The 18,272-nt window shown below is 47.0% G+C and overlaps 1 protein-coding gene across 2 annotated transcripts in view; it reads right to left on the reverse strand.

Moving 5' to 3' along the window:
• si:ch211-106h4.4 (MAM and LDL-receptor class A domain-containing protein 1) overlaps window positions 1-18,272 on the reverse strand; it is a 45,808-nt gene that overhangs the window by 18,573 nt on the left and 8,963 nt on the right. For both annotated transcript variants that reach the window (XM_029642376.2, XM_029642375.2), the window contains exons 12-42: window positions 15,977-16,067; window positions 15,648-15,788; window positions 15,225-15,359; window positions 14,765-14,892; window positions 14,451-14,619; window positions 14,064-14,183; window positions 13,516-13,670; window positions 12,935-13,030; window positions 11,934-12,024; window positions 11,531-11,653; window positions 11,171-11,273; window positions 10,848-10,998; window positions 10,434-10,653; window positions 10,007-10,130; window positions 9,423-9,552; window positions 9,250-9,328; window positions 8,911-9,072; window positions 8,365-8,490; window positions 7,321-7,536; window positions 6,935-7,054; window positions 6,611-6,772; window positions 6,294-6,385; window positions 5,947-6,114; window positions 3,885-4,185; window positions 3,498-3,591; window positions 3,138-3,297; window positions 2,788-2,893; window positions 2,467-2,610; window positions 1,911-2,098; window positions 1,609-1,774; window positions 84-302 (exon numbers count right to left, since the gene is read on the reverse strand). In XM_029642376.2, coding sequence (XP_029498236.2) covers window positions 84-302; window positions 1,609-1,774; window positions 1,911-2,098; window positions 2,467-2,610; window positions 2,788-2,893; window positions 3,138-3,297; window positions 3,498-3,591; window positions 3,885-4,185; window positions 5,947-6,114; window positions 6,294-6,385; window positions 6,611-6,772; window positions 6,935-7,054; window positions 7,321-7,536; window positions 8,365-8,490; window positions 8,911-9,072; window positions 9,250-9,328; window positions 9,423-9,552; window positions 10,007-10,130; window positions 10,434-10,653; window positions 10,848-10,998; window positions 11,171-11,273; window positions 11,531-11,653; window positions 11,934-12,024; window positions 12,935-13,030; window positions 13,516-13,670; window positions 14,064-14,183; window positions 14,451-14,619; window positions 14,765-14,892; window positions 15,225-15,359; window positions 15,648-15,788; window positions 15,977-16,067 — 4,480 coding nt within the window. The remainder of the gene's footprint in view (window positions 1-83; window positions 303-1,608; window positions 1,775-1,910; window positions 2,099-2,466; window positions 2,611-2,787; window positions 2,894-3,137; window positions 3,298-3,497; window positions 3,592-3,884; window positions 4,186-5,946; window positions 6,115-6,293; window positions 6,386-6,610; window positions 6,773-6,934; window positions 7,055-7,320; window positions 7,537-8,364; window positions 8,491-8,910; window positions 9,073-9,249; window positions 9,329-9,422; window positions 9,553-10,006; window positions 10,131-10,433; window positions 10,654-10,847; window positions 10,999-11,170; window positions 11,274-11,530; window positions 11,654-11,933; window positions 12,025-12,934; window positions 13,031-13,515; window positions 13,671-14,063; window positions 14,184-14,450; window positions 14,620-14,764; window positions 14,893-15,224; window positions 15,360-15,647; window positions 15,789-15,976; window positions 16,068-18,272) is intronic.

Here is an 18,272-nt window from a genome sequence, read left to right on the forward strand (position 1 = left end):
TCCTTTTAATTCCATGAAGGGAAGTGAACAAGTGCACATAGAGCAGAAGGGTAGAGCAATGGGACGCAGAATATCCCTTTCACCTGCAGGGAAAAGTGGGGAGGCCATCCTGGCTGTCTGTCCAGGCTGGTCAACCCCCGATGAGGGCAGGTAGAAGTAGTGTCCAGTGGCGGTGTTGGTGGTGTGGTCGTAGTCCGGACCGGTGTTAGGGTTAGGTGTGGACCCGGACCCCCTGACCCAGTCACCGTCATCATCAGTCTGCTGAAGCCAGTTACAACTGCTCTCCTCAAAGTCACACAGGTCTAAAAGCAAAAAAATATTTTAAGACATACAAAATATACACAAAATATGCAAAGGTATGTGGACGTCAAATTAGTGGATTTAGCTATTTTAGCCACACACAGCCATGCAGTCTCCATAGACAAACATTGTCATTAGAATGGTGTTACTGAAGAGCTCAATGACTTTCAATGTGGCAGCGTCATAGGATGCCACCTGTCCAACAAGTCAGTTGGTCAAATTGCAAAGTGGTAGGCCACACAAGGTCACAGAACGGGACCGCCGAGTGTTGAAGCGCGAAGTGCGTAAATATCTTCTGTCCTCGGTTGCAACACTTAATACTGAATTCCAAACTGCCTCTGGAAGCAACGTCAGCACAAGAACTGTGAGTTGGGAGATCATGAAATGTGTTTCAATGGCCGAGCAGCCGCACACAAGCCTAAGATAACCATGCCAATGCCATGCATCGGTTAGTGGTTTAAAGCTCACCGCCATTGGACTCTGGAGCAGTGGAAATTAGTTCTCTGGAGTGATGAATCATGCTTCACCATCTGGTAGTCCAACGGACGAATCTGGGTTTGGCGGATGCCAGGAGAATGCTACATGCCCGAATGCATACTGCCAACTGTAATGTTTGGCGGAGGGAGGAGGAATAATGGTCTGGGGATGTTTTTCATAGTTCGGGCTAGGCCCCTTAGTACCAGTGAAGGGAAATCTTAACACTATAGAATACCATGACACTCTAGATTCTGTGCTTCCAACTTTGTGGCAACAGTTTGGGAAAGGCCCTTTCCTGTTAAGCATGACAATGCCCCCCCCCATGTACAAAGTGAGGTCCATACAGAAATGGTTTGTTGAGATCGGTGTGGAAGAACTTGACTGGCCTGCACAGAGTCCTGACCTTAACTCCATCGAACACCTTTGGGATGAATTGGAACACTGACTGCGAGCCAGGCCTAATCTCCCAATATCAGTGCCCGACCTCACGAATGCTCTTGTGGCTGAATGGAATCAAGTCCCCGCAGCAATGTTCCAACATCTAGTGGAAAGCCTTTCCAGAATAGTGGAGGGTGTTATAACAGCAAAGGTGGGACCAAGTCCATATTAATGCCCATGATTTTGGAATGAGATGTTAGACGAGCAGGTGTCCACATACTTTAGGTCATGTAGTGTATTAACATATAATTAATGATATACGGAAATATACAGGTATATTAACATATACAGACATACATAAAAACGAACAAATGCATGCTAGGACTTGTATCAGAGTACACCATTAAGAAGAGTTATACTAAGTGTACAGAATGAAGTTATGATGAAGGGTACCTGATGGGGCACAGGGTCCCGCGGTGAAGGTGATGTCATCGATGGCGATGTCCCCCGCCTCCCCGCCCACCGAGGCCTCCAATACCACCAAGTGGACTTCTTGTAAGGTCACATGACTCTGGGCCAGCCGCCACTCATCCCCCTGAGTGCGACCCCTGTACCACACCTATAGATAAAGAGAGGAGAGCAGGTAGATGATATAGATCACTGATCTAGTGTCAGATATTACCTATAGGTCATAGGTAAAGACAGGGGGAGATTTAGATGTTACTCCTAATCTCTGATCCAGGTTCTGTTCTTACCAGTGTTCCTAGCCGGGACTGTGTGGTGTGTAGCACCATCCTGAGTGATCCTACTGTGGGCCCAAACATGTGGTACCAGAAAGAGAGGCAGTACCCCTGGGGCCCTGCAGGGGGCAGCAACTGGGACTTCAGCTGAGCAACACTACCAACAATGCTGGGAGCAGAGCTCTCGATGTACAGGTAATACCCTAGGAATTAAACAACACACTGATTAACATTGAGGAAACCATTGAATTATGCAACAGGGTGGAACCATTGAAGAAATTGAAAGCACCCTGCTGACTATGCCAACATTTAAAAAATGTCAACAGTTCCATAATATTACATTATATTGTCCAGATTTGATGTAATCATGATCATTGGTTACACTACCCCTTTAAAGTACCAGAAACAGTGAGGGAAGAACCACAGCCTACTATATCGCTAGCATCAAACATTGAGAGATGCTTTTATGTTGCAATAAAATATCAAATTAAAACAGGGTGTGTTTTAATGTACATCATCATGAAATGAGTACATTGAGTGGTGATGTGATGCAACTGTGGGACTGACTGACCAGTGGTGGTTGTGTGGTCCCCAGCAGGCCCAGTGTTTGGGGTGTCTGTAGGACCAGACTTCACCTGCCAGTCCTGTTCCTCCTCTGCCCCCCGCATCCAGCCACACAGGTCCCTCTCGAAGGAACAGTCATATGCAGACAGGGCTGGGGAGTCAAATAAGTCAAATAGTGACCCAGTGACATGATGTGGCCTCGGCCTGTATTCATAAAGCTTCTCAAAGCACTGATCTAGGATCAGGTCTAGGATCAGCCCCCCCCCCTGTCTACCTCGTCTTATTCCTTATGATCTAAAAGGCTAAACTGATCCAATCCTAGCCCTACCTGGTGGCTGGTAGGATGTGTCACAGTTGAGGAAGGAGATATCGTCCAGAGCAACAGCACGGGAGACATCTGAGAGGCTCTCCCCGGCTAAGCTTCTGAACACTACCTGAGAGGACAGACAATTACGTCAGTACAGTCAACTAGCATGATCGCCTGACCTGAGAACAGAATAATCTCGGCCTAGTAGAGTCGAGTAGCGACCAGAGTTTTTCCTGGTCTAGTAACATGATTGGTCAAAAAGGACTCCTGGACCTAAACACGTGGTTTTATGGCTCCACTGTATGGCTTCACTGTATGGCCCAATGGAGTCATATCAACAAAGCTAGTAAAGGGTATATGGGAACACACACCTTGTAGGGCTGCAGATGTTGACCTAGGGGCAGGTGCTCTGGTCTCCACTGGGGGGCGGTGGTGAGTGTGCGTGACCATAGTGCTACCTCTTTGCCCTCAGCCTCCTGCAGAAGAACAGTCAGAGACCCTACACTTTTACCACGCATCTGGAAGTGAAACCTGAGTGAGTGAGAGAGTGAGAGAGAGAAGGGTGGGGTAAATAGAGAGAAAGAGAGGGGGGGCAGAGAGAGATGCTAATACATGGTCCGTGAGTCTATAATATAAAATATTGTTGAATAAAACGGAGGTCAAAATCCACAGGTAGACATCGAAGGCGGGCTCGTGGCATCAGCCTACTAGCTGTCCTGTCTGTCACTCACAGTATCTGGCAGTAGGGGGACAAAGATGGGAGGGCGGGACTCTGGAGACGAGCCTCGATTTGGGACTGGCTGAAATTGACTGCCATGTAGTAGCCTATACACAAAGTAGGAGGGAGAAGGAAAAAGCCTAAAACATGCAATCTGTAACTTTCATTTCCTGTCAAAAGTGCTGCTGCTGCACTTGCTTTTTAAACTGTGTTGAGGAACGTAACCATCTGTTTTTTTCTTGGCTGATTGTGTTAATAGTACCGATCAAGTTGTTACTGGTGAAATGAAAATAAATGAACACACCTTTATGTTAAATGGCTTTACATGTGCTGTTGCGTTGTCATTGGTAGGTGGTTGTGGCCATGTGTATGGTCGGTGTGTGTGGTCCATTGTAGTTACCTGTGCCAGTCGTGTGGTCTGTCTCTGGTACTGTGTGGTTTCCGGCTTCCTGTCTCTGCCATCTGTTGACGCCCTCGCTGGTGTCACTCCACAGACACTGGTCACTCTCAAACGTACAGGGACTGGTGGTGGGAGGGACTAAGGGAGTGGGTGTGGCTGGATTAGTTGGAGGGACAGAGGAAGGTGGGTTGACTGGCAGCTGGCTGTTGTTAGGGTCGTGGACACACTCCTTGAAGAAGGAAACGTCATCAACTGCAACCAGACCAATGTGGTTATCTCCTCTCTTATACTGGAATACAATCTGCAGACACACAAGCATACGTGCACACACACACACACCAAGTGAGCCGATGTGAGCCAGATGGATTACCAGGACATGTGATCAGAGCATGTGCTGACCAACTGGCAAGTGTCTTCACTGACATCTTCAACCTCTCCCTGACCGAGTCTGTAATACCTACATGTTTCAAGCAAACCACCATAGTCCCTGTGCCCAAGAAAGCTAAGGTAACCTGCCTAAATGACTATCGCCCGTAGCACTCACGTCGGTAGCCATGAAGGGCTTTGAAAGGCTGGTCATGGCTCACATCAACACCATCATTCCAGAAACCCTAGACCCACTTCAATTCACATACCGCCCAACAGATCGACAGATGACACAATCTCAATCGCACTCCACACTTCCGTTTCCCACCTGGACAAAAGGAACACCTATTTGAGAATGTTGTTCATTGACTACAGCTCAGCGTTCAACGCCAGAGTGCCCACAAACTCATCACTAAGCTAATGACCCTGGATCCTGGACTTCCTGATGGGCCGACCCTAGGTGGTAAGGGTAGGGAACAACACATCTTCCACGCTGATCCTCAACATGGAGGCCCCTCAGGAGTGTGTGCTTAGTCCCCACCTGTACTCCCTGTTCACCCACGACTGCGTGGCCAAGCACCACTCCAACACCATCATTAAGTTTGCCGACGATACAACGGTGGTAGGCCTGATCACCCGACAACGATGAGACAGCCTATAGGGAGGAGGTCAGAGACCTTGCAGTGTGGTGCCAGGACAACAACCTCTCACTCAATGTGAGCAAGACAAAGGAGCTGATCGTGGACTACAGGAAAAGGAAGGCCGAACAGGCCTCCATTAACATCGACGGGGCTGTAGTGGAGCAGGTTGAGAACTTCGAGTTCCTTGGTGTCCACATCACCAAAAAACTATCATGGTCCAAACACACCAAGAAAGTTGTGAAGAGGGCTCCACCACATCTTTTCCCCTCAGGAGACTGAAAAGATTTGGCATGGGTCCCCAGATCCTCAACAGTTCTACAGCTGCACCATTAAGAGCATCCTGAACGGTTGCATCACCGCCTGGTATGGCAACTGCTCGGCATCCAGATGTAAGGCACTACAGTAGGTAGTGCGTACAGCCCAGTACATCACTGGGGCCAAGCTTCCTGCCATCCAGGACCTATATACTAGGCGGTGTCAGAGGAAGGCCCAAAGAACTGTCAAAGACTACAGTCACCCAAGTCATAGACTGTTCTCTCTGCTACCGCGCGGCAAGCGGTACCGGAGTGCCAAGTCTAGGTCCAAAAGGCTCCTTAACAGCTTCTACCCTCAAGGCATAAGACTGCTGAACAATTAATCATATGGACCACCCGGACTATTTACATTTACATTGCCACCCCTCCTCCCTTTGTTTTTACACTGCTGCTACTCGCTGTTTGTTATCTATGCATAGTCACTTAACCCCTACCTACATATTACCTCTAACCTGTACCGGTACAGGTACCCCTTGTATTTAACCTCATTACTGTTTTTTTCCCCCTTTAGTTTATCTAGTAAATGTTTTCGTTATTAGATTTTCTTGCATCGTTGGTTAAGTAAGCATTTCATGGTAAGTTCTACACCTGTTGTTTTCAGCAACGTGACAAATAAAATTATATTTTAATTTGACACCAATGAGCCATCCAATCTGTTATGCAATACACACTAAATAATCTCCGTGTCACAAATGTCTGTGTGTGTGTGTTTGTATGTGTATGTGTGTTGTCCTCTCTGACCTTGCTGTTGACCGGTATGAACAGTATGACCTCTGCCCTGTGCCAGCTGTAGTCCTGTGATGAGTCTCTGGTCCACGCCACAGTGTCATCAGCCCCATCCTGGTCTGTCCTCAGCTTCATAGTCAGACTGGCCGTCTCCTCATCCTGACTGTAGTAGAAGAACCTCACCTGTAGGGAGAGACAGAGAGCAGCGTCTCACTGAGAGAACTACAGACTAGCTTGAGGAGGCTTTGGCAAGTGGCAAGTGCACCCTCTAGCCAACTCTATGTGCTGGTGTAACATTCATGTTCATTGTGAACCATATAGATAGCGATTGACAGAGTGGTTGTGAACGTAGAGCGACTCACGGTGCAGTTGGAGCTGGGTAGCAGAGTGCTGGAAAGCAGCTCTGATGTCTGGCCCTTCTCAGTCAGGTGGCTCCCGGGAATCACATAGTGCCCTGAAACATAAAGACGACCTCGTTTTATCACAAAGAACCGGCCTGTATCTACACCACCGACAGTAGTGGGGGGACGGTAATCTCAGCACCCTGAAGTAAATCTCTCAGGAGCGTTGCTACTCTATAAGTCTGTGACGAAAGACCACGGGGATGGCCAGAGGGCAATTCTTGAACTCCCTGATCCACACACTATAATCTGTCTCGAAGTGCACCGAATGGACCTACCTGCCCCGTTGTTTTTGGTGTGGTCCCTCGGCGGCCCGTGTTGAGGCCAGGCGCTCTCTCCCTTCTGGAAGGTCCAGTCAGCCCCGGGGGTGTCCACCTCACTCTCCTCCCAGGAGCACAGGCCCTGCTCAAAGCTGCAGTGCCCTTCGTAACCCTGCTTTTCTGGATACATGCGGACAGAGGAAAGGAAACACTCAGGATTTACAACCAACTCGATTAAAGCTCTTTGTTATTATTATGTGACCTGGCCAGGAAAAACTCCAGGTCCTTGTTAAAAGTATGAACTAAGGTTTTCCTGCGTACAAAACGGTCCTTCTCACTCACCACAGTCGGCCTCGTCAGTCCCATCCCCACAGTCGTCGGTGTAGTCACACACTCGGTTCTGCACCACACACACACGGTTAGAGCAGGTGAACAGTCCAGCTGGACAGGAGTCCTGGGGCTCTGAGGGGGAGCGAAAACAGTTCAGCAAAGACTCACTCAACCTGCTTTAAAATCAGCACTGGAGCAAAGTGAGATTCAATCTATATACTGTAGCTCCTGTAATAGACAGGTAGTACTATGCTGTGTTTTGCTATACTATATTTCCCTAAATGCAATTGACCACTTAGGATATTGCCATTGTATTTTATAGTGTAATTGTTTCCCTTCCTCTGCAACACAAGTACCTTAACCCCTGTCTACAGTCACTTTGCGTGTTTGCTGCTCACCAGGCAGACTACAGTTGAGGAAGAGGATGTCGTCGATGGCGATGTCCCCTAGCTGACTGAAGGTCCTGGTCGCCTGGAAGAACAGGGTGAACACATGGGGGGTACGACCCACGATCACCTCCCCCCGACGCCACGCGTCCCCTTGGTCCCCCGACCGCCACCACAGAGGAGTGGTCCTGGAACCCTCCTGAAGAAGCACACGGAGTTCCCCTACACCTACATCAACGCAATGCACACACCCATAAACACTACGACGGCCCATACCAAAAATGTAAACATAAGCAGACCAAACTCTTTGGTCCTTTAAAAACCTGCTGTATGTAAAACATTGTGTGCTATAGCTTGGAAAATAAATCAATGTGACTCTGGATGACAACATAATGATGTTTGTTTCCAACATTAGGTCTGTTTTCCTAAAGAAGTTAAATCCGCTTTGTGTTTTGTTTCCTTGCCACGATACTAACGAGTATCACGGTACTGGTATCATCCCGGCCCTAATAAACACGCATAAACGCAAAACGTGCACATACAGGTAAAAAGTATATTGAAAGAAGGTGCTTCCACACAGGTGTAGCTCCTGAGCTAATTAAGCAATTAACAGCCCATCATGCTGGGCAGGCAATTATTTTGGCTACCGTGGCTATGTTCCTATAGGACGACAATGCTCCCCATCCACGGAGCACGAGTGGTCCCTGAATGGTTTGATGAGCATGAAAACGATGTCAATCCTACGCCATGGCCGTCTCAGTCACCAGAGCTCAACCCAGTTGAACCCTTAAGGGAGATCCTGGAGCGCCGCCTGAGACACCGTTTTCCACCACCAACAACAAAACACCAAAGGATGAAATGTATATGGAGTTCCAGACACTTGTAGAATCTATAGCGATGTACGGAAGCTGTTCTCATGGCTCGCGGTGGCCCATCGCACTATCAAAACACTTTATGTTGGCGTTCCCTTTATTTGGGCAGTTACCCATACGTGCAAGCACGCACAAACACACAGCACTTGTTACGCACACGTGCAGATGTGTTGGAGCATCTTACCTGTTCCATACATGTGGTAGTAGAACTCCAGCAAGCACACAGCACTGGCCTGCTTCATGGTGGGACTCTGCAGCGCTGCAAAGCTGTCCACATCCCCACGGCTAGACTCCACCGCCATGTACCAGCCTGGAGGAATACAGGGCAAACAGAGGGGAGTTCAAGTAGAACTACAAGGGTGGTGTGTGTCTTAAATGTGTGTGTCTTAAATGTGTGTGTCTTAAGTGTGTGTGTGTCTTAAGTGTGTGTGTCTTAAGTGTGTGTGTCTTAAGTGTGTGTGTGTGTGTCTTGTGTCTTGTGTGTGTCTTGTGTGTGTCTTGTGTCTTGTGTGTGTGTCTTGTGTCTTGTGTCTTGTGTGTGTGTCTTGTGTCTTGTGTCTTGTGTCTTGTGTGTGTGTCTTGTGTCTTGTGTGTGTGTCTTGTGTCTTGTGTGTGTGTCTTGTGTCTTGTGTGTGTGTCTTGTGTGTGTGTCTTGTGTGTGTGTCTTGTGTGTGTGTCTTGTGTCTTGTGTCTTGTGTCTTGTGTCTGTGTGTGTGTGTGTGTGTCTTACCCAGCTCAGTGCCCAGGGTGTGGTCTAGTGACGGACCAGTGTTTTCCGCGGTAGTGCCATTCCTGCCCCGCTGCCAGGTAAACTGGCCCACACTGACATCCGCCCAATCACAGGTGCCGTTCTCAAAGGAGCACCCCACAAAGTCGCCGCTGGTCCCATTGTCTGTCGGGACAGGTGAACGTGGGATGGAAGGACATGGAATAGGGTATGGGGGGACCGAAACAGGTGTAGGGGACAAGGGCCGACAGAGGACAGGGGCAGTTAGCCTTGCTGTTTTGATTTTCCCATAACCAGTCTACAACTATAGTTATAAAGCCTTCCACATGGTTTGTACTGTACCTGGACAAAGCCCTGGCGTTACAATGATGTCATCAACAGCAATAAATCCACGGTCTCCAGATTCTGCGTCTATCAGCACCTAGACAGACAGGGGTTAGAAAGTACACTCAGATGAGCAGGACCAGTGTGTGAGCTGCTTACAAAGCGTTAAACCAGTCACTCAGTCACTGTACCTGGAATGGGCCAGACTTTTCCACAGAGCCAGAAAAACGGGTCCAGTTGGATCCCTCAGACTGGGTCTCAAACAGTAACTCTTGTTTGGTTGGACCAGAGCGCTCAAACACGCGCAGGGACCCAGACTCACTGCACAATAAGGAACACATAAAGGGTGGGCCGATAATTATTCTATTAGAGAAATGTTTAATCCTACCACACTTTACCAATATAGAGCCTGCTATCCCAATAGTAGTAGTTCATATACAGGTCATTACAATAGTAACGTTCCATACGGTGGCAGGTAGCCTAGTGGTTAAGAGCGTTGGGCCAGTAACCAAAAAGTCGCTGGTTCGAATCCCCAAGCCGACTAGATGAAGAAAAAACATCTGTTGATGTGCCCTCGAGCAAGGCACTGAACCTTAAACTGCTTCTCGATAAGTGTCTGCTAAATTACTAAAACGTAAATGACTCCAACCAGAGGGTGGGTGTGTATGTCTTGTTTTTGAATGTATGTAACTTGTGTGGTTTTAATGTACCGGACACCACACAAAATAACTTCCCCTCTAAGAAAAGTCAAGTCCCAGTAAGTCTAGGCTCTGACCTGCCATTCATGTGGTACCAGATGGTAAGGCAGGTGGCTTCAGTCTGAGACTGGATCCACTCGGAGACCACCACGGCCCGACTGCTCTGGTTCTGTGGCAGGGCCGGGCTCAGCAAAAACCTCCCTGATAGGAGAACAGATCACAATATAGGTATACATCAGTCATCATCATAAGGCAGCAACTATCATTTCAGCTTGAGTATCTGATGCACAGGAAAATGGGCTTTGATGTCTGGCTGCACCACATTAACCTACTAAAACGATGTGTGTACAATCTCCGTGTTAATTTACCGTTATTTTACTAGGTAAGTTGACTGAGAGCATCTTCTCTTTCACAGGTCTAATTGGAAGGGAATCCTATTCTAGCATGATTTTCGACGTGTTTCTCTTTGTAACTGCCTGCGGTGCCTGTGGTCCAAGCTCTCACCCTCTGGTGTCTGACTGGTGTGGTCAGTGTCTGGGCCATGGAAGCGTCCGTCTGCCTGTACCCAGTCGTGTCCGCCTGTCCGGGCCTCGTTGACCCAGGTACACTGGCCAGACTCAAAGTCACAGCTGCCCGTGGGAGTACAGGCTCCTTCCCTCATAGACACGTCATCAATCTGCACCGTCCAATCAGAGCCCGGCGCGTGTTCTGCTCTGAAAACTACCTGAGAGTGTGTGCGGTGTGTGGGGTGAGGGGATGGGAGGTTTGTGGGCGTGTGAAGTCAGAAGAAAGTGGAAAGATATCCATCAGTCACTCACCATTCCACTTTCCAATGAGGATACCTGGTCATAGGAATGGCTGGTATCACAGCCAATTAGAATGCGTACAGTGTTGCGGTAGCTAGCTAGCGGAGCTAACCTTAAAGGTGTTAGGGGCGGACACAGTGAGTTCTGCCACCTCCCAGCCTGTAGAGGGAGCTCCAGAACGCTGCCACAGAGCCAGGCCCTGCTCCTCGCTCCTCAGGACATGCACTGACAGACGGTCAGTGGAGCCAGCAGGCAGCCAGTACCTAGAGGCGAGGAGTGAGAGATCAGGGCAGAGGTGAAATGAGAAGATTGTGGGGTGAGGTTTTTAGTAGGAGAGTGAGGTGAGAAACGAGGCTAAGGGGTGAGAGGGGAAAAGAAAGGTGAGGAGAGGTGAGTTGGGAGGAGAGGGAGGTAACAGCGAGGGACTGAGCTCACCAGAAACGAACACACATCCCTGTGGTAGAGCTTAGCTCTGAAGAAAGCAACTGAGCCACCTCGATCTCCTCGGAGTTCCGTTTCAACACGGTCAGATAGAAACCTACAGGACACAGACAATCGATAATTGCCATTATAATAGATTGGATTTACGTAGCACTTTAACGGGTGCTCAAATCCCGCTTTTGCACCAGCTAAATTCGCAGCCAAACAATGCCATGAATGACTACTGTTTGACCTGCTTCCTGACGGCCAGGTGGGACTTCCTGGTTAGATAAGGTTCAACAAAAAAAAGATGTATCCCTTCCTTTTCTATCACCCTTCCCAAACACAATGATATTGGGCCATAATAGCACTCACCGTTCTCAGTTCTGTAGGTGTGGTCCAGTCGGTCCTTGCTGCCTCTCAAACGGCCCCAGCGCCCCTTGTGACTCACGTCTACCTCAAAGTCACACCAGGAGTCTACCTCAAATCCACACGGATCTGTATGAAGCAAACACTTATTACCCTGATGCTTCCCCATTCTCTCCCGATTTAGAATATCCTCATAGTCTCAAATCAGTGAGGAAATATATTGCCTACATGATGGGTTTGATATGGTGTAACCCCACCGAATGAAATGGAACTCTAGTAAGTGATATGATCGACATAGGTTATACTATGTGCATTAGTGGCAATATAATAACAACAATTATATACACTTTCAGTGTTAAAAAAATGCTTCACAGGGCAGTGTGTTTATAGAGCCATTATGATCTCTTACGTTGATCTTTGCAGGCCCCTTCCTTGACTGTGACATCATCGATGGCTATAAACCCACTGCCAGAGGTATTCCTGCTTCCAGAGAACTGAAACTAGACCACAGATCATACATGTACATTTATTATGGATCCCCATTAGCCAAGGCAGCAGCTACTCTTCCTGGGGTCCAGCAAAAATAAGGCAGTTTATACCATTTTCAAAACATTACAATACATTCACAGATTTCACAACACATTGTGTGCCCTCGGGATTCTACTCCACCACTACCACATATCTACAGTACAAAATCCATGTGCACGTGTATGTATGTTATCGTGTGTGTGTGTGTGTCTGTGTGTGTGTGTGTGTGTGTGTGTGTGTGTCTGTGTGTGTGTGTGTGTCTGTGTGTGTGTGTGTGTGTGTGTGTGTGTGTGTGTGTGTGTGTGTGTGTGTGTGTGTGTGTGTATGCATGTGTCTGTGCCTATGTTTGTGTTACTTCACAGTCACCGATGTTCAATAAGGTGTATTTTTATCTGTTTTTTAAAATATAATTCACTGCTTGCATCAGTTACTTGATATGGAATAGAGTTCCATGTAGTCATGGCTCTATGTAGCAGTGTGCACCTCCCATAGTCTGTTCTGGACTTGGAGACTGTGAAGAGACCTCGTGGCATGTCTTGTGGGGTATGCATGGGTGTCCGAGCTGCGCGCCAGTAGTTCAAACAGACAGCTCGGTGCATTCAACATGTCAATGTGCACGTGTGTGTACCATCAGGTAAACCTCTCACATATACAAGTATTGATGAAGTCAATATCTTCCTCTACTTTGAACCAGGAGAGATTGACATGCATATTATTAATATTAGCTCTCTGTGTACATCCAAGGGCCAGCCGTGCTGCCCTGTTCTGAGCCCTCATTACCACTGTGTGTGTGTGTGTGTGTGTGTGTGTGTGTGTGTGTGTGTGTGTGTGTGTGTGTGTGTGTGTGTGTGTGTGTGTGTGTGTGTGTGTGTGGGGGCATACCTCCTGTGTGTCTGCTATGCCAAGTTGAACCTGTGCATTCATCCACTCTGAATCCTGGCTGCCTTGGCGAGTCCACACCACAGTTCTTGATGTTTTCTACCATGAAGAGAATGATTATAGTTCCATGTAATAAAATATTAGTGTTACAGTATTCTTGTAGGTGACGCATTGAAAAAAACTGACCTATTAGATGAGTAGGTAGTTATGTGCAAGTTAGAGGACAATGACATAAAAGCTTGGTGATGAAAGGCACTTGTTCAACCGTCAATTCAACCAACTGTAGAAGGCTGTTACTCTAAACCCCCTCGCCACTAATACATATATTGACAATGATTTGGGCAATAGCAGTCATCAGGGAATTCTGTATGTTTATTATAACGTAACTAAGGCCCAGAGTTGTAAAACTCCTTATAAAACATCCGTGTAAAAATATACGGCCAGGACAGAGATTAAGCCTAGTCCCGGACTAAAAAACAAGCTCAATTTGTATTCTGAATTTAAAGTACTTCTTAGTCCAAGACCCGGTTGAGTCTGTGTCTGGGAAAGCAGCCCATACTGTAGTAGCTGTCTACTGTACATACCGTCTGCACTAAGAGGTCCAGGTTGGACACAGATGGTCCCAACATGTAATACCAGAAGCCAACGCAGAGGTCCGTGGTTTGGAACGTAAGAGGAACAGAGACGACTGCGGTCTCACCGTCCACGCTACCAGACATATTCACCATCAGGTAAAACCCTGTCACACACACAGGACACAAAGCAGCCATTTTTTAAACGACAGTTTTCGCCACTTTGAGTGAAACTTGTGGCAGATGCACAAGGTGACATGACCCCCTCCTTTGGACCATCTGGCAGAACGGCCAGAATATGTAGGAGACGGTGCCAGACGCATGACGGAACCAACCCTATGAACTATGCCTATGTAACGTGTAACCAGTATATAAAGAGATCTAACGAGACTTACCCCGTGGGGGAAGCTCACTTCAGACCGGTACTTTATGCATCTAAGTTTGACAGTGACCTCTCCAGCATGCTGATAATAAACAATGATTGATTTAAAAATTTATTTGGAATGTCCCTGTGTAAAATGTCCATGACAGTAGCTAGCTCTTCAGGTCCAGAACAGTACCTTTGTCATTTCCGACCGTGTGGTCGTACAGCGGTCCATTCCATGGCTGGTCCACCTGCAGGCCTTGGGAGTGGACCCAGTCGAAGGCGTCGTCGGTCTCCTGGACACAGTTACACAGGCCTGATGGGGAAAGACAGGAACATTTTCATCTCATGTAGTTTTCCCATCTTCTCTTTTACAGGCGTATGTTATTGCTTCCTTCACAGTGCTCCTTTATGAAGCTGAACCCTCCCCGCAACTCATTCTTAATGCCAATCAGACCTAAGTAAATCTTCTTGGAATTCTTCCGCAATTCCAGGAGACTTCAGGCTAAACTAGGAGGGGTTGGCAAACAGATCTGGGACCAGGTTGATGTATTTCCTAGCAAGCCTCTTCTCTGTGCCTCACCATGTTCAAAGGTGCAGTCCATAGGAGTGGCTGGAGGGGTGGTGGGTACTGTGGTGGGGGCTGAAGTGGTTGGGATCAGCTCTGCACAGGTCAGGTTCATCCTAATGTGGATGTCATCCAGGGCTATGCCTCCGTCTTCCCTGCCGGGGCGCCTGGTAGAAAATATGATCTGCAACAAAACACATGGTCCAACAATGTCTACTTGAATGCTCACTGGTACATTGGTTGACCGCTGTCTGATTGGTTGACATTTAACATAACATTTAACATTTACGGTCAACGGTCAACCCTATAGTGGTTGACCGTTGTCTGACCTGGTGTGGTCCTGTAGCGTTGTAGTCCACCATGGCCTGATACCAGATTTGGTCGAGTTGACCAAATCTGCTCCATATCGAACGTAGAACACCTGTCTCGTTCACATAGACTGTCAGCTCCATCCGGTCTGGGGAGGGAAGGAAACACTAAATGCACACTTTTGTTTTGGTATGTATGACACCAGTAGGCCCTATAGTGGCATGGTATTACACGCACAGGAGGCTGCTGTGGGGAAGACAACTCATAATAATGGCCGGAACAGAGCAAATGGAATGGCATCAAACACCCGGAAACCATGTGTTGGATGTATTTGACACCATTCCACTGACTTCACTCCAGCCATTACCACGAGCCCAATTAAGGCGCCGCCAACCTCCTGTGCGTGCAAGATCGGTTTATTGTTTTGCATTATATCCTTCACCATTTACAGCCATATCAGAGCCAGTTTAGGCTACTTACCCATGGCTCCCCACATGTCCATGAAGTACCAGAACTCTATACATGCATTCTCTACCGCCTCCATAGGTTCACTCTGCAGCTGGGTAATCTCCAGTCCAGAGGAAAATACACCTGTCGTGAAGATGATGTAGTGTCCTGGAGAGGAGAGCCACAACAAACACAAGTAAAGCCATTTTCTTTAGACAACGAAAACCACAGCGGGAAACGCTGTGCCCTGGGTATAAACTTCAGCAGGCTAACGCTGTCTTGTGGCACAGGGCCGACCAGGGCTCAAACCCAATTGGTCACACAGGCTTGAGGACTTGTTAAAGCTCCCCAAGCCTAAAGTTGAGCTAAGACTTTAGCTCAGCGGTCAAATACGATCTTGTGGCACAGACAGAATTGACCTAGGATCAAACCCCTTCAGTCACACCGTCAGCCTACCCTGGCCAGAGTTGGTGGTGTGGTCCACTGTTGGAGAGAAGCGTCCTCCACTGGACCCTGACCACCATTCCCAGTCCACTCCTGACACAGCTGGGGGACTGTTCAGCCAGCCACAGTAGTCCATCTCAAAGTCACAGAACCCTGCAGAACACACACACACACACACACTGATGGACTTACGTGCACACACATATGGATGGACGCATGCACGAACTCAAGAACACACACATAGTAAAAATAGCTTTCAGAGCCTTTCTGGTTTCTGTGTGTATTTTTGAGTTTTTTTTACATTAACATCCCACTGGTCATCGATTCATTGACACACTCACCTTGTGGTGGACAAGGCCCATTAACAAGGGTGAGGTCATCAATGGCAATGTCCCCCTCCCGGTCATCCCCGGCCACAGCCTCAAAGATGACCTGTCAATCAGGAAACACATTGCTGTAATCTTAGTGAGTCTATCTATGAACGGTCTGTGCTTGATTGTATGACAATACGTACAGGGTCCATGCTTCATAAATGTAAATTAGTGGGAAAGTAGATTACAGGGTACAGTAAACATTGGTCCTCAGCTGAAGGTTTCCTCAGCTGAATTCCAGAGTAGAAGTCATACTATATCTAGGGTTTGTCTGAAATGGCACTCTATTCCCTATATAGTGCACCACTGTAGGGCTCTGGTCAAAAGTAGTGCACTATTTAGGGAATAGGGTGCCAATAGGATGCCTTGATATCACCCCGTGCTCTCATTCTGACTCTCTGTGTGTGCTAGTACACCTTTAGTGGTCTACTGAAGGGTTGAAGTGCACAACCTGACTGCAGATTGCACGTCAGCACTCACCAGACTGTTTGCACAAAACGCATCTGATTATGTTGAGGGTATATTTCTGTTTTTTCAGATTATCCAAAGATGATATATCGCAGACCATGGCGGACTTTGTGACAAACTCAACCATGTATGTGCCAGCTGTTTTATCTCCAGAGCAGAAAAGCAAGACTCCTCTCATCTTTATCTTTTCATTGGAAGATGATTTATGACGCTCAATCAGATGTTTAACGGTTCACATGTGATAAAACACTATCGGTGTGGATCTACTTCTAGTGTTAATTCATGTACGACCAAAATGTGTGTTCAGCTTTCACATGCAAACACCACAGTTGGGGTCAATGCGATTTCAATTCAGTTGTGTAGTAAGTCAGTGTTGGGGCAGATTACTTTTAACATGAAAAAATAAAGTAATCAGTAACGTAACCGATTACTTTTGGATTACTTTCGATTCTAACACCCAGGGCATATTTTAACTGCAACTAAAATATAGTAACATGACTATTTCTAATTTGGGGACTGGTGTGAAAGCATACAAATGCTATAATTCACATTATATTTGATATTGTGAGACCATCCACAGGGCTCAAAAGAAACTTTTTTCCTAACGTATTCAATTGGCGGCACAAGCCAACAAATCTGGTCATGCGGGGTCAGGCAATAGAACACACGAGTAGTCTAATGATCTTATCTTAAACCCACTCAAATGACTTAAGTCTAATAGACTACTAAAATGGTATGATTCAATAAATAAATTGTTTAAATTAATTAGCATGTCCGAGCAGGAATGCATGATTCAAGATACTGTGGTGTATAACCTTAACCACGGATTATCATAACATTTGGGTTGGACAATAGGTTCGATAGTTCATGGTTTGAAATGTTGCTCAATTAGAAAGCATTTTCTTCCCCGCTACTCAGAGGTAGAGTGAAAGTGAACTGTAAATACACTACAAGGCAGCAGCTCTATGGAATCCAGACAACTTTCTGATTGACCAGGCCTGTGGTAAATGGTTTGGTAGCCTTACCTATCGATTCAATCAATTGGAACACAAAAGAAGCCACGCGATCAGCAGGACAATAGAATCTTGCCGAGCTGAGGGCATGTGAGAAGTCTTGAGGGTGCACAAAATGACAGCAGTGCTATCAAATGTTCCATTGGATGAAGAAATCCCTTCTTTTTTTATACCTTTATTTAACTAGAACAAATTCTTATTTTCAATAATGGCCTAGGAACAGTGGGTTAACTGTCTGTTCAGGGGCAGAACGACAGATTTGTACCTTGTCAGCTCAGGGGTTTGAACTTGCAACATTCCGGTTACTAGTCCAACGCTCTAACCACTAGGCTACCCTGCCGCCCCAATGTCATTAGCTGTTTAAGAAAGTAACTGTAATCCTGATTAAACATGTTTTTAAGTCGTCCGGGCTGATTACAGTTACCTCATTTTTGTAATTTGATTACTTAATCTCCATGACAAATAATCCATAGGAGCAGCAGTAGTAGTAGTAGCAGTAATAATAGTAGCAGTAGTAGCAGCAGCAGTAGTAGTAGTAGCAGTAGTAATAGTAGCAGTAGTAGCAGCAACAGTAGTAGTAGTAGCACCAGTAGTAGTAGTAGTAATAGTGGTAGTAGTGGTAGCAGTAGCAGCAGCAGCAGTTGTTGCAGTAGTAGCATTAGTAATAGTAATAGTAGTGGTAGAAGAGGCAGAAGCAGCAGTAGTAGTAAGAGTAATAGAAGTAGAAGTAGCACCAGTAGTAGTATCAGCACCAGTAGTAGTATCAGCACCAGTAGTAGTATCAG

Source organism: Oncorhynchus nerka, unplaced genomic scaffold, assembly GCF_034236695.1.
Source record: "Oncorhynchus nerka isolate Pitt River unplaced genomic scaffold, Oner_Uvic_2.0 unplaced_scaffold_4___fragment_4___debris, whole genome shotgun sequence".
Classification (NCBI taxonomy): Eukaryota; Metazoa; Chordata; class Actinopteri; order Salmoniformes; family Salmonidae; genus Oncorhynchus; species Oncorhynchus nerka.